Consider the following 15,663-nt stretch of genomic DNA (forward strand, 5'->3'; position numbering starts at 1 on the left):
CAGGAAAAGCACTGGGCCTTCTTATGGGATAAAATGGCTCCCAGGGGCTTTGCAGGGTTATTTGTTTGTGGGTTTGTTTGTCGTGAACTGATATTTGGTTGCGTAAACAAACAAGGAAAAATGAACTAAAAGGGAATTCTGAGTTCTCTGGACTTTTGTCAGTCCTCTGAGATGGACAAACAGCACCACTGCATGTCAGTAATCTTCCTGTCACCCCAACTAACCTTCATGCTCCTTCCAACACAGAGGCCACTCCTCCCTGTGTGTGCCCCAGTTCTTGGCCTGGCGCCTACACTCAGCGAGCTCTCAGGACGAGTGACAGACAAGTGAGCCCAACAACTCCCTCTTCTGTGGCTGTTCATGCCCACACAGGTCATCTCTGCTGCCCACCCCTGACCCTCCTGTTTTCCCGGGGCCTTTTGTCCCCTTCTCCCCACAGTCCTTGAACATCCTGGAAGGAGAACGTGTGGATTCCTGACATTAACGACCCGATGTCTGGAGCGGAGCAACCCCAGAGAGACGTCCACTACTGGACTCCTTAATTTGCTGGGACAACACAAACTATACAAGCACGTGGCACCATGGGGTGGGGCGGGGGAGAGCTTCCACGGACGGCCCTGTTCCCCAAAGCCTGAGGTTTAGGTTCCAGCCACGGCACTTCATGCAAAGGCAGTTTCTGTAAGTGTGACCCGTCACAGCTCAGAACTGCACTCTCCTGAGTGATGAAACCAGCGGCCTCACTCAAGCATCAAAAGGATCAGTGAGTCGATGGGGTGAAAGTGCTTTGTAAAATGCAACACAGATACTGATGTGCTTCCTGTTTTGATTTAGTGGATTCTGTTGGGTTGCCAATTCCTACAAATGGCAATCGATTCACTTACACTTTGTACGTAAATGCTAATTTAACCAGACCACCTGTTGGACCAGACTCTCAGAGGGCTGGTGAGCTGATTAATGAGAGCAGATGTCCAGACCGGAAGTCCTACAGGGTGCCTCTGTGAAGTGTGCCATCAGGGCAGCAAGGACTTGAGGTTCAGAAGCCGTGCCTTAAACTACAGCCCATAGAGCATGTTAGCCCTTCATTCTTTAATATGCAAAGAAGTGTGCCCCCATTTTACGGATGCAGACCCTGAGGCTCAGAGAGGCGAAGTGCTTTGAGCAGGGCCACAGAGCTGGAGGAGAAATGCAGAAATCATTACCAGGATTTTTGATGCAGGCCGTTGCCCCATAATCTCTACTATCTATGGAGCGCCCCCTTTGCTCCGGGCACCACTCCCAAAGCTTCACCACACGTTCCTCCTTCAATCCTTCCAACCTCCCAAGAATCCAAAGTCATGATTATCTTCATTTTATAACGGGGAAGGCCAAGGCCCAGAAAAGCCATACAAGGAGTAAGCATTCACACTGGGATTTGAATTCTGGGGTCTGATTCCAAAGTCTGTGTTTTAATGAACATCTAACCAAGGGCTAAATGGGAAGGCAGAGGCCGTAACAGAGAGAGTTCATCGCTGTGGTCCTTACATCCTTCCCATGCGGTTTCCATCCATTCTGCGGCCCCTGCCGCTGCCTGGCTCCATGGAATCCTCACTCCTCTTTCCCTCTATCAATATGTATTGTCAGAAAAGGAGGTCTATCAGATACTCACATTTTAGTAAGAATTTAAACCATGTTTCTTTTCTTTTCCCAGGGACTCACTGTACTTGAAGAGTAACCTATTACTGCGGCAGAGAACATCTGTGCCCTATTCTTCTCAGTTGGAGAGGGCCTCATGGTCCGCTTGTGTATGAGGTGAACCCCAATTTGGAACATCATGGATATAAACTCAAGGTGCCTGAAATCCCCACCAAAGAGTACCCTTCTTAAAGCTTTGTCCACACCCGAAAATATACACATCGGGAAAAAACCCAAAACCTCAAAAGTCATTTGATAATCCCTCCTTCTCAGGGAGGCCAGACAAGGACACATTCTTTATTTTTGGGCACACACCAAGCACATGCTCCATGTGAAGCAATTCACTCTGGATTTATTGCCCATGAAGATATCATACGTCTTTCTGCAAACGCTTGTTTTCACCCTGGTCTACCTCTCAGAATAATAGATACCATATGCTTGCTATCTACCACATCAATAAGCAACTTGATTTTATTAAACCCCCCCAAAAAAAAGTTAAGTCTCATGGAATTCCACTTAATTAGGCAAGATTTTTTTTTAGGCTTTGGTAAATATTTATTCCACAGATATTGTATATTCTCTATGTCAGGTTTCATGCTGGATGGTGGGAAACTAGAAATTCATTAGACATGGGTCCACTTCATAAAAACAACCAAAGACTATGACAAAGTTAAAAAAATGATGATAATAGTATTATCTAACATTAATACTATGTGGCAGCCTATTATCTGTAAGCACCTACAGAGAGGAGTGGGTTAGAACGTCAGCTTGGGAGCCATATTGCCTGGTTTCGGGTCCCAGTCCTTCTCCTTGGAAGCACTCGGTCCTTAATAAGACTTTTCAGTGTGCCTCAGTTTCTTCAGCTGTAGAGTGGGGAGAATGGAAAGCAGTGCCTCTCTCCAAGCACTGGGTTGGGGCATGAGTGAGCCGTGACCAGAGCCTGAGAGCAGGGCCGGCTCATGGCAAGCATGAGGGGAGACACGTCTAAGATAATCGCCACTCTCTCCTCCCACCTCAGCACAGCCCTGGGAGATGGGTCCTCTCGCTACCCCATTCTGTAGACAAGCAATGAGGCCTGAAGATATCTCCTGACCTGCTCCAGATCACACAACTGGTGTCTAAAACTGGGATTCAACAGCACGGGCACACTCCCAGCTGGCAAGTGCGAAGAGTAGACAGGCTGAGGCACCCTTTCAGGTCCCTGCCCACCACACTGCCCAACGCATAGTCTATCGGAGCCATTCACAGAACACAGAACACAGCAGCTCTATGGTGGGGGAAACACTGAACTCGTCAGGGTAGTCAGGGAGGCCCGTGGAGGAGGAGATGTTGAGCTCTCTGCCATTAGAACCCCAAGAGCTACCTTACACTGAGAAGTAGGTCTTACAGACTTCTCCTGGAGGCAGGAAATAGTGGCTGCCCACTTTTGAAGGACGAACATCTAGAGACAGGAAGCCTCCAAGGGCTCTTTGACTGCCCCCCCCTCGGTCTCCCCTGCCCTATCTGGCTGACACCTGCACTGCCTTCACCCCTCCCAACGCAGAGGGTGGGTTGGAACCATGTGCCGGCAAATAAACCAGAGAGGAGGCAAGATGGAACCAGGCTTCAGCCGGCCTCACAGAGGAACCTGGGGTCAGTGAGCCTCTGGGCCCGGTTCTCACCAAACTCCGACTTTTCGGGTTGGAAGGAAACTTCCAGGTCACCTAGTCAGGGCTTCTCAAACTTCCCAAACTCAGCGGACATGGCATTCTCCAGAGAGCTGGTTAGAACAGATTCCTGGGGCTACCCTGAGGGTCTCGAGTGGGACCCGAGCATGCATATTTCTAATGAGCTTCTGGGGATGCCGAGCTCCCTGGCCCCGACCACAGAGTTTGCTGGTGTGGTCAGTCCTCAGCTTAGGGTTCTTCTCTGATGGACGCCAGCTGAGGCGACAGGGCTGGGGGAGGCAGAGAGGTGATCCGCCTGGCCACCGTGGGATCTCAGGCGCTCATGCCCAGCCCTGTAAAATGAGGGGGTGGGCAGGTGATTTCGGGGTAACGTCTAGATCTCATGCTTATAAGTTTGTGGAAAATGTTGGAAGAGCTTCTGAAAGAAAGGAGAGCTGAGCAAGCTGAATAGCTATTTCTGTCAACGGAGTGCGGGTGGCAGGGCACACAGCCCCGTGCACGCCTATAATTAGGGGCAATGCAGCTGTACCTTCTGCAGCAGTGTGGCTGCCCAGCTGCGCCGGCCTCCCTCCAGCCAGCCGACAGCCGTGGGAGAGCTGCTGAGATGCTCTGTTCAGGTTTTAAGCAGTGTCTTTGTGCAATTTCTTTTCAGAAATATTACTTTCTCAGGGTACGAGGAGGCTCCTCGGAGAGGAATGGCAGAACTTGCTGGTGAGATGCAAAGCATACATTTTGAAAGAAGTGAGGCAGAAGGCAGGGACTTACTCTGGAACTCCAGGCCTCCCAGATGCAAGGTTCCCTGGCGCCCCCCCTGGTCATATGTCACACCAGGACACGTGGCATTAGCCTGGGCTTCAGCGGGGTCCCTCCAGTCCTTGACATTGCAAAGTAGGACATCAGGGGAGCTCAGCAACCCACAGATGATGGGACCTGCAGAGTCAGGAGAGAGAGGAGAGGTTGATGTGATGAAGAACAAGGAGGGCCCTTTTAGGGACGCATGTCTGTGCCCGGAGAGGCTCGGAGGATGGGGACGGGTAGCGATGCCTCGGGAGGACACTCGGACCGACACTGGAGCTCAGGAGGCTGGTTTTCAGTCGGGTTCCTCTTCTCTGATAGTCCCAAAGGGAGGCCCACTCCCATGCCTGTCCTGCTGAAGCCTTCCCCCTCCAGTAGAGCCCTTCTTCACGGGTCAGCAGCCATGACGTCTTCAATACCACTGGGAGTCTTAGTGCTAGAGACCTCTGTCTTCATTCTCGGCCCTCTACCCCACCGACTGATCTTTTTGAGACTTTAAGCAAATAAATAGCAGCTTCAGTCTCTCTGCCTTCTCTCAACCTCTCTCTCTACAACACACACACACACGCACGCACACATGGCAACTTTGAAGGGACTCAGAAAGGAGTACTCAGACTCTAAATAAAGAACTATGAAAAACCAGGAGCTCTGTACCAATGACACAAGCTTCCCTATGAGGAAGTGAGTTCCTTGTCTCTGGGTGCATTCAAGCAGAGGCCCTCTGGGACATGCAGAGAGAATTCTATAACCAGGGGATACACTAGACTACTCTGTTTAATTTTTTATTGGATCAATTTTTTGTAAAGCCTGATTTTTTAAAAAAGATTTATTTATTTGAGATAGAGAGAGGGTGCACACGCAGGGAAGAGGGGCTGAGGGGGAGGGAGAGAATCTCCTGCAGACTCCCACTCAGCACAGAGCCTGTTGTGGGGTTCGATCTCATGACCCTGAATTCATGACCTGAGCCAAAACCAGGAGTTGGTCGTTTAACCGACTGAACCAAACAGGCACTCCTACGTATGCTAATTTTGAATACATATCCTAATTTTTAAAATGTTTCCCTGAAGTTACGACTTCATTTAGTACCAGGAAGATTTACCCCGTACTGAGTGCGTCCAACATCAGTTTTAGTGAGATAAGGCAGGTAGGTCACCCAAAGATTTCGGATGTCTGTGCTTTGCAGTCACTATGCTGGTAAACACTTTAAATGTTAATCCCCTTAATTCTTACTGACATTATTATTTCTGTTTTACTGGTGAGGACACCGAGTCTCATATAAGTTAATTGCCCAAATTTACTGAGATCTAAAAATTAAATAATCTCTATGTCATTTCAATAAATAATCCCATTATAGCTAGTGTGGTCGTTCAGAATCGCCTGGAAAAAAAAAAAAAAAAAGGAAATCTGCCACCTCATAACCCCATTCCCTTCCTTATCCTAATTTAGGCCCAGATCCAGATAGAGTTTCAACCTCATCTCTCACCAGAATTTCCCCAAAGTCGATGACTCAGATGTCTAGTTTATGAATCTGATCTTTTGTCCTTCTCCCGCCATTGGCCACTTAACCCACAGGTGATAAGAAACCAACAGCAGCATCTCTGTGTAAACAATCCCCTTACAGGTCCTCTGACTGCTGGTTCTCAAACCCGGGGCTCCGACTGGTTCTAACAACAACACAGGGAGAGCTCTGACGATGCTCGTTCCTCAGCAGCAACCAGACTTTCTGACTTAGTAGGTTGTAGGGGTGGGTGGTGGTGACATTCGGGAATCAGGATTTGTCAACAGCATCACAGATGATTCTGCTGCACACTCAGATTCTAGACTCCCTGACCTGGTCAGACCATTCGTTTCAGAGATGAGGAAACAGAGGCACAGAAAAGAAAGGTTTTTCCAGCTGAGAACTGGAGGAACGGCCAGAAGGCAGCAAGGGTCTCGGGGGGGCCTCCAGACTGAGCCTCCTCTCAGCACCCTGGGTAGCAGGGATGCCTAAGAGCCCACTGAGAGCCCAGAGGAAGTCTGAGCCCTGTGGCTGCCCTCTCCCAAGCCAGGAAACAGAGTCATGGAATTAAACAAGAGGTGGGTGTATTTTTTCCTTCTGCTCTCAGACCTTGGAAGAGAAATCCACGTAGCTTTGTTCTTTCGTGCTAAAGTGTCAACGAGAACTCCGTGTGTCTGAGAGATGAGTGCCAGCTAGAGATTCAAAATAATTCGGATCCGTCCTGCTGGCTTCCGTTACACTCCTGGGCAGTGCGGGGGCACACGAGTTTCTCAGAACCCACTGAAATGTAGGTACCGAAGTCTCATGAATTGTCTTTAATAATCAGTGGAAGCAAAGCCACTTAGGAGTTGAAGGTTGGAGGAGGCAGAAGCAGGGAGGGGAAGGGGGAATCTACCAGAAGGTTAAATGACTTTCCAGATGACAGTAAAAGGACGGAGCGGGAGTCTGTTCCCAGTCATCGACAGATCTGGCTAAAGCTTTATAATTCAAAGCTCCAGATCTGCCCATCGGACAAGCCTGGGGAAAACATCTGCCTGGTGTTTTATGTGCATCTCTAAGAGGGCTTAACCTGTGGCGTGGTGAGGTGGTCATTCAGCTCCACATAATTCACGGGTCACAGGTGCCACTTGGAAGGAAAAGCAAGCGAGGTGCGAGCCAGAAATGTCATGGAAAAAAGGATTTTGTGGGCTTACTGTTCCATGGAACAAACTAATTCTCCCATATACGATTCTAAAGAAAACAACCTTCCAAGTTGAAAAACCATATGGTTGGGTGAGTAATAAGAGCATTTGGAGGAATTACCGTGTCTTCAGCAAGAGGGCAGGCGGCATTGCAAATTTTAACTGCAGCGTTTCACATACATACCTGTGTTTATATCATTGTGCGTGTGTACATGTGTGCATGTATAATATCTTTCTCTCTATATGTATACTTCTGCTTATCTAAACACTACCATGAATGCACATCATATAATCACAGAGCATTAAATCTAAAAGGGATTTTAGAATTCAACTCAGTCCAGTCCAGAGTGCCGCCCTACCCCTCCAACAACATGCTCTCATCCAGCCCCACAGACAGCTGTGGGCTAACCTCGGCATTTTCTATAAACACGATGCTTGAACTCCCAGCAGCATTCAAGCCTGTGGACAACCTCCCTTCATCTTGTCACCCTCTCTACCACGGTTTCCATGATGCACACCCTCCTGGGGCTCCTCCCAGAGGTCAGGGCTCTAACTCCCCTTCTTCTTTGAAGATCCTCCCCGTTATGTAGGTGTTCACTACGGGTCACGCCCCTCCCCTACCTTCTCACCGTGTACCCTCTTCCTAGGAAATCCCATCCAGACCCACAGCTCTGATACCACCTCAGTGCTGGGAACTCATGCATCTCTATCTCCCACCCGGAATCCCCCTCTGAGCTCCGGACCTTTGTACCCAAAAGCTTAGTCCACATCTTGTGAATGTCTTAAGGGCTCTGTGAACTTGGCACACTGCAAATGGGCTCGTGCCCTCATGTCCCCCTCTCCCAGGGGGAGGAGGAGGTGGTATCCTCCATTATTCGCCACACAAACAAGCCATCCAACCAGGCGAACAATCTGGATCGCCAAGAATGGTCTTTGACACCTTCCCCTTCTTCGGTCCTCCGATTTTGCCTGCTGAGGATACCTTGAACCTGACCCTTTTCCTCCACCTCCACCGCTATCATACCAGCCCATGCTACCCACCTTTCAGCTGCACTGTGGGGGTCGCTCCTAACTGAGCCCCATCTCTGTTCTAACCCCCCAGCTACTACCTTCTGCACACTCAAACCAAAGCTTCAAAATTCACATCTGAGCATGGCATGCCTTCCCTTAAACCTTCACTTAAGCCTTCATTTAAAGCATCCCGGTTGTTGTTAGAATGAACTCCACCTGCAGGACCGCATAAGCTAAAGCATCACCTGGCGCCTGCACCGCCCCACGCCATCCCCACATGGCATATCCCGGCTTCGGCACCCCTGCTTGCTCCTTTGTCAGGCCACGGTCCTGGGACTGGAAGGCTCCGGTCCTCACGGTCACATTGATTACCTCCTTGAATCTGAGCAAGGATGAAGCCGTCACAGCAGGAATCACGGTCGCACGCCAGAAGACAGAAGAGATGAGCCCCCGTCAGATCGGCTCCTGAGCCTGGGAACACCACAGGCCCGTACATTCCAGAGAGCGTGTTTTGGAAACCCGTTTGCTTGAAGCTCTTCTGACTCATTGTGGCGAACTCTTGGCCTGGGGGAAAAGGCAGAAAATTTTTTTTAAAAATCTGAAAACCCTTCGGAGTTGACCTCAGTTTACTGGTCATTCGACAGTGGACCCTCTGGTTGGGCTAGGGACAGTAGTGCGAAGTCCAAGGTGAGACACTCTGCACCACGGAGCTTCTGGATTGCCCACGTGTGGAGAACAGAGAGCTCCAGCAGACCTGGACAGACACCCACCGTACCCCTGAAGGACTAACGAGCGTCTGCGGAGAGGTGACATTTATTATTATTTTTATTATTGCGCACATTTACTGAGCTCTGTCTACATAGACACAGGGACACGCGCCTTGCCTACATGACTTCATTTTCTTTTCCCTGCCCTGTGAGTTAGGTTCAGCCTGCTCTGCTACAGCTTGTGTTTCTGTGGTTCAAGCCACATCGGTTCATCTATGGTTTCCCCAGCACGTCACTGCCTTTTGCCATCAAACAACAGGTGAACGCAGTACACACAAGCACAGCGGAGGGTGGCAAGCTGCAAGAAATGCAGAACCATACACCATGCCCATCGGCCCACATTCTTCCCCTGGCCCCAGACTGGCCACCTTCTCTGTCCTCAAAGAGACGGTTGCAATTTTCCCCTCCCTAACTCAGCCGACAACCCCCCCCCCCCCGCCAACTCCCTCCCACATCAAGCTCTGTGACTCTTCTACAAGTTTCTGTAGCTTTTCTTTGTGATGGATTCAGTATGTCTTTTTAAAAATTCTGCTAGCATTTTAGACAGGATTGTGATTGCTGTTGTCAGTCCTCTGGTTAAAAATGGCGAGGTTTGGGTTTCGCCTGTCCCTAACTCTAGTTTTCCCAGAAGCCCTGTTATTTTTAGAGCATCGTTTTGCAAGGAGGAGATATTTCCAGGGATATATATAGAGATCTATAGACAAAGTGTCTATCCTATTATTATGTCCGATTCCCATGTGGGGGAAGAGAGTAAGCAGTGGAGCCTGGGCTGACACAGCTGGTGGGAGGCAGGGCAAGGTGGAGTTTTCGCTCTCCACCGGCCTGACCTCCCCTGAATCCAGCTGTTCACCAGGGCTTAACCGATTCATGCACCTGGAGGTCGTGGAGAGGCTCACAGTGTGGGTCCCAAGAGGACAGGCTTCAGAATGAGACAGACTGGAGTGTAAGTCCCTACAGCGTCTCAGGGCCTCAACATCTCCATCCATTCAATGGGGATGATAGTATGTAATCATCGTGGACGTTGAGTAGGTGAAAAGCTGGACCACACATAAAAAGGCTGAGCACTGCGCCCGGCACTGAGCTGACACTCAGCAGACACTGCACAGGCCTCCAGAAAGCCCCGCCTCCTCCCAGCACTGGTTCCCTCCGCCCCTTCCCCATGACCGCCCCGTCATGCCCCGAGCCTGCCAAGCCCCAGCCCGTGCTTCACCACATTTTGCCCAGCATGGAGGACCCCCTTCCCGGAGGTCTTTGGTGGTGGAATCCTCCTCTTCCTTCGGCCTCAGTTCCCAGTCCCCTCCTCTGAAGCACCTTCCCTGACCAACTTTCCACAATGGAATGTGGGATGTTCCATGGAATGGACTGTTCATCTTTCTTTTCCTCTTTAAGTTGTGCTAAAATGTATATAACATAAGATTTACCATTGTAACTGTCTTACATATCGTAAGATATGTCAAAGGCCTTCAGTACGGCCACACTGTTAAGGGGCCATCGCTGCTGTCATCCGCCTCCACAACTTTTGCTTCATCCCAAAATGAACCCCTGCACCGTCCGACACTAACTGTCCATCCCCTCCCCCGACCTGCCCCCTGTAACCCCAGTTCTACTTCCTGTCTCCGTGAACCTGACTGTCCAGGAAGCCTACGTCAGTCTTTATCCCATGGTTCTGTTTCATTTTCATCAAAACACTTCATCAAAACCCTCTGAAATGAGCTTATGGCTAGGTTGATTCCTCTATCAGTTAGTGATTGTCTGTTCTACCTTGTTGGAGCAGCAAGAAACTTCCTCTTTGTAGACATCATCTGTGAAACGAGGGGTTGGGCTAGACAATCGGGAAAGAACCTTCTAGTACTGTCTTCCTTTACATCTGGAAAATCACATGGCCGCTCGTCCATGTTCCAGGCCATAGATTCTAAGTGGGCGCAGACAGGACGGTTCTGGAAGATGAATCAAGGTCCTGTCTTCTGGGTCACTTAAGGTCAGGTGTGTGAATGCATGTGCCCGCCTACCTCTAGCATGTGCCCCGGACGTGGGAGGCTTTCAAAAACTGTGTCTATTCCTCCTCACTGGGGACACTTGATCCCTGTCTAGCCTGGAAACTAAACAAGTGGCTCCTGAACAGAGATGATACTGGGCGGAGGGGAGGTAGGAGTCTGAACCTCCCTTCTCTGCTCTCTTAGGAGGCACAATGGTTGTGTCTGTGCATTTTCTGATTTAAAAAAAAAAAAAAAAAAGGCAAAACAAAACAAAAAAAAGCAAAAAAAAAAAAAAAAACAAAAACAAAAAACCACACCAAAACCCAAACCCCAGTTCTGCCCTGATTTAGTTTGGCAGCAAGGAAGCTTCTCAATTTCCGTTGCAATCCTCCCCAAAGTATAAACTTTCAGGAGACAAGGACACATAAGAACAAACACTTCGAAAGGAATAGAGTTGCCTTTTTAAAAAATGTGATAAAAGGCCAAGGATTGGTTTTAAAGAGTATTTTGGCGAGGAGAGGGGTTACTTGTTTGATTTTGGTTTTCCTTTTTAGGAAAAAAAAATCCTTTGTGCTCTGTTATTATTTTTAAATGGATAAAAAAAATTATAATAATTGGAATAAACATTGGGGCAGAAATTCTAGTCACCTGGCCACAGATGAGAGAAATCCCAGCCCTGCCGGACTCCTCTCTCCCAGGGGGGTCCGCCCCTCAGACAGACTGGAGGCCACAGGTGAAGGCAAGGCCAGAGACAGAAAGCTACAGACACTTGACTGGGCGGTGGGCTGCGGACCGTTCCAGAGACCCGCCGAGACTCGAGGCCTGGGCCATGGCACCGTCTTCACGTTCTGCCAGCTCTTTGCTATCTTCTGGAACTGCCAGGAGCCCGGCCCCCTGAGCTACAGACCTGGGAGGTGGCACGCCCGCCGCCCTCCCTGCCAGCCCCAGGCCCTCGGCCTGGCCCCAGGCTGCCTTCTGGTCCACGGCCTTACCCCGGGTCATCAGAAACATGTCCTCAAGAAGGCAAACCATCTTAGAAATCTCCTGCTCTTGCTGTTTACCCAATGCTGTGCAGTGTTCTAGAAGCACAGGTAACCTCACCCCAAACCTGCCAACCTCCCCAGCTCACTGGTGACTCTTATTTAACTATTGAGGAAATGGAAGCCCAGAGAACGTCCGGGATCTTGGCCACAGCCAGTGAGGGGCAGATGGGCTCAGTCCAGGCAGGCCGGCACCAGCACCCTGACCCTGACCCCAGGGAACGAGGGCCCAGAAAGCAGGGACCAGCAAAGGGTCCCAGCTTGTGGGAGGCCTCCCCGAGGCCCAGGATGTGCCGACCCCTCTCTTGGGCCTGATGCAGAGAGGGCAGGAGGCGAGCAGGACAGAGCAGACAAGGACAGCCTTCCCTGTCCCCGCTCTGTGAAGCCGTGCAGGGGAATTCAGACACACTTAGGTTCAAACCCACCTCCCCAATTTATTAGCAGTTTGACCTTGTGAAACTCTCCTAATCTCTCAGAGCCTCAGTTTCCTTATCTGTAAAACAGGGGCAATGAACCCTTTTTTGCCTTCCTCTGGGAATTTCTGGGAGGGTGGATGAAGGCTGTGTGGGAAAGCAGGCTGTAAACCGGGGGCTATGATACACCTTTGTTACTCCAAGCGTGGCCCTCCGGCCAGCTGCTCTGGCATCCCGGGGAGGTTATCTGAAAGACAGAGTCTGGCCCAACCCCAAGGTACTGACTCTGCATCTGTATTTTCTTTCTTTTTTTTTTTTTCCTTCTTCCTTTTTTCTTATTTATTTATTTATTTATTTATTGTGGTTTTTAAAATTTTTTTATTTAATTTTATTTTTTCAGTGTCCCAAGAATCATTGTTTATGCAGCACACCCCGTGCTCCATGCAATCCATACCCCCCTTAATACCCGCCACCAGGTTCACCCCTCCCCCCACCCCCTTCCTCTCTAAAACCCTCAGTTTGTTTCTCAAGAATCCACAGTCTCTCGTGGTTTGTCTCCCCCTCCGATTTCCCCCAATTCACTTTTCCTTTCCTTCTCCTAATGTCCTCCACGTTATTCCTTATGCTCCACAAAATGTTCATCATCACTAGCCCTCAGGGAGATTCAAATCAATACCACACTGAGATACCACCTCACACCAGTTAGAATGGCCAAAATCAACAAGACAGGAAACAACGTGAGTTGGAGAGGATGTGGAGAAAGGGGAACCCTCTTCCACTGTCGGTGGGAATGCAAGTTGGTGCAGCCACTTTGTAAAACAGTGTGGCGATTCCTCAAAAAATAAAAAATGGAGCTTCCCTAGGACCCAGCATCTGCATGTTCACAAGCCGGCAGGAAACAGGCATGCGCAGTGCAGCGTGTTATGCAGTAGTCCCCGAGCAGGCTTGGTGAGGGGAGGAGCTTGGAGGTTCGGACCATTGTGAGAAGGTCTGGTAACTTCCAGGGCCAGTGGAGACCAAAGGGTGGGGAGTGCGAAGCTTCATGAGTGGGAAGGCCCAGAGGGGCAGCCGCCAGGAGCTCAGAGCCCATCGCCCAGCCGGGGATGCTCCCCGCTCACAAGCAGCCCCCTCCGGGGGTTGCAGGGGACAGGCAGTCTGCCCTCAGCGAGGCTCTGAGCGCAGCCCCCACATCTGCTCTGCCACTTTGTTCCTCACCTGCAGAGAGAGCCTCCCCACCCCAGGGGCTGGGGACAGTGTGGCCCCTCCTTCAAGGGGCCGGTGAGGAAGCAGCTCAGAACACCAACCAAGTAAAGCCACCAAGGCCCCCAGCCTTCCAGATCGACCAACCTACCCTTTTTCAGATACACATCTGGGGACCCTTGAGCCCGGCTCCTCACGGTCACCCGACACTTAAGACTTCCAAAGCTGGTGGCCTTTGAATTCCCCAACGTGTCTTGATGCTGGAGACAGAAAGAGGCTGCATTATTACCCTGTGATGGTCAATTCAATTCCACAAACATTTATCCAACCCTAACCATGGCGAGGCACTGGGACTACAAACATAAAAAAGAGAAGGTTCCAGCCCGTTAGTTTCTCCCAGTCTTTCAGAGCCCACAGACATGTACGCGGTAAATTCCAGCCCAGGGTGTTAGCTGCAGAGACACATGTTATTCCAGAGGGGGTCACTGTAGAAGAGGGAATGATTCATTCTACTGAGAAGGGAAAGCTAGACAAGGTTCCCAGAAAACGTGAATCTGAGTGGGGTACTGACGTAGGAGTAAGAGTTCGTCAGTTGGAAATAAAAGAAGGGGGATTTTAAGCAAAGGAAACGGCAGAAATAAAGTTAAAGAATCCTGTGGTGTTTTGAGGGCTAGAGCCCATGGTTCTCAGAGAGGAAAGAGAGGCAGGAGCGAGCCCGCAGCAGTCCTGATAGGCGTAGCGTACATCCGGTGAGGATCAGAGGAAGGTTCCTAAGCTTGGAAATGAGGTCAGACTTCCAAAGGCCTTGTCTTCCTTGCTAATGTCCAATCTCTCTTTCTGACTCTTTCTAGTACTCCCGCTGTGTGGGGCGGCAGGATAAACCCGTTTTTATCAGCTTGTGTTTGGTTCCTAGAGTTCTGCCTCCCCTCAGGGTTGCCTAACTGAGTTTCCCAGCTGTGGGAATCTTCTCGAAGGCCAGGAGCTAAAGCAAAGTATCTGAAGGAACAGCTCTTCTTCCTTTTTAGAAGATCTGAGCTCAGTGCCAGGATGATGGCCTGGGGAGGGGGGAGGGGCCTCTGAGACCCGGAGAGTCCTGTACTTCTGAGAAGGGCGTGGGTGGCGGGTCCCAGCTAGAGCCCCCGTGTAGGGGGTCAGACCTGGAGGGCGTGGGGCGACTGTCAGCTGGACCATACACCAGCAGCCTAGACCCATGGCACAAGGTTCCTGTCTTGGTAAAGAGTCCCTTCCACACCCCAAACCTACCCCGGACACAAGGTGCTGGGGATCCTAAGGGCAGGACCTGGCACTAAGGTCTCAGCGCTGGGTGGTGTGGACTGTTTGCGTCACTCATGATCCACGACTGACTCCTTACCCTTGTGCCTGAGGCAGCACTGAGAGCCCCGGGGCCTAGAGGGGAGCCCTGTGACAGCTGAGACAGGATTTCTGCCAGCCTGTCAAGCGACCCTGACAGCAGTGGTGACCACAATCATAACGGGCACTGAGCTCTTTCTCTGAGGCAGAAACTGTCCGGTAAGCTTTTCCAGGTATGACTTTACTCAGTCCTCACTAGAATTGGGAGATACAGGTGTCCTGCATCCTAGGTGATGACTCTGAGGAACCAAGGGACAAAGAGCAACAAGCTAGCAGTGGGCTGGGACCCAAACCTGGGGCAGCCTGCCTCCACAGTCACCTCCGGAACGGTCCCTGCGACAGACGGTCTCTCCTAGGCTGACGAGTTGGAGGGAGAGTTCATTCCTATTTTGCATTTTTTTTTTTTTAATGAAGAAGTGTTTTTACTTCTTATAGACTAAAATCCATACTTACTAAAGCAAGCAGTGGTCAGGGCATCAGAGGCTCTGATGACCAATAATTCAATACTTTTGTTCAGGGAAATGCCAAATACTTATACACGCTCAGAAAATATCAGCTATTTTCGTTATTAATAATCCTATAAATTGGATCTGATTCTTAGGGAAATAGAGGAGAATTTCTTTAGGTCAGAGATTCCCAGGGATGTGATAGCTGCCCAGGAAGCGGGGTCACTGACTGGGACCTCAGACACCTTGACCACAAAATAACTATTGGGAGTGTGGACAGAGGTGTCCCATTTACAGAATCACATTGACACAGACCAGCCAAGGTGAGGGGACAGTACCGGGAAAGCCTGAATAAAAAATAAACCAACCCGTTCTGCGTTGTGCAACAGCCTTAATGCCTATGGGTCCTGCCTGACCATCACCAGCCTGAGAACCTGACCTCCCGCCCCACTCCCCGGCTCCATCTCCTCCTGGAAGATCTTAAGACAGGCCTCAGTCACCATAGAAAGGAAAAATAAAGCCACAGTCATCCTCCCCCAAATGCTTTAACCTTTAAACTCAAAGGAGCTAACATTGCCCTGACTACTGTGTGTCTTGTGTTAGCTTCTCAAATCTTCACCAGAAGCC

The 15,663-nt window shown here is 50.2% G+C and overlaps 1 protein-coding gene across 1 annotated transcript in view; it reads right to left on the bottom strand.

Moving 5' to 3' along the window:
- The window catches only part of TG (thyroglobulin), a gene marked incomplete at its 5' end in the record, with an annotated part of 236,556 nt that overhangs the window by 160,506 nt on the left and 60,387 nt on the right, over nucleotides 1-15,663 (bottom strand). Inside the window, 3 exons of the mRNA XM_082719073.1 lie at nucleotides 4,104-4,268; nucleotides 8,196-8,387; nucleotides 13,371-13,479. Of these exons, the coding sequence (XP_082575199.1) occupies nucleotides 4,104-4,268; nucleotides 8,196-8,387; nucleotides 13,371-13,479 (466 nt within the window). The remainder of the gene's footprint in view (nucleotides 1-4,103; nucleotides 4,269-8,195; nucleotides 8,388-13,370; nucleotides 13,480-15,663) is intronic.

This window comes from Mustela nivalis (assembly GCF_964662115.1).
Source record: "Mustela nivalis genome assembly, chromosome: 2".
In the NCBI taxonomy this organism is placed as follows: Eukaryota; Metazoa; Chordata; class Mammalia; order Carnivora; family Mustelidae; genus Mustela; species Mustela nivalis.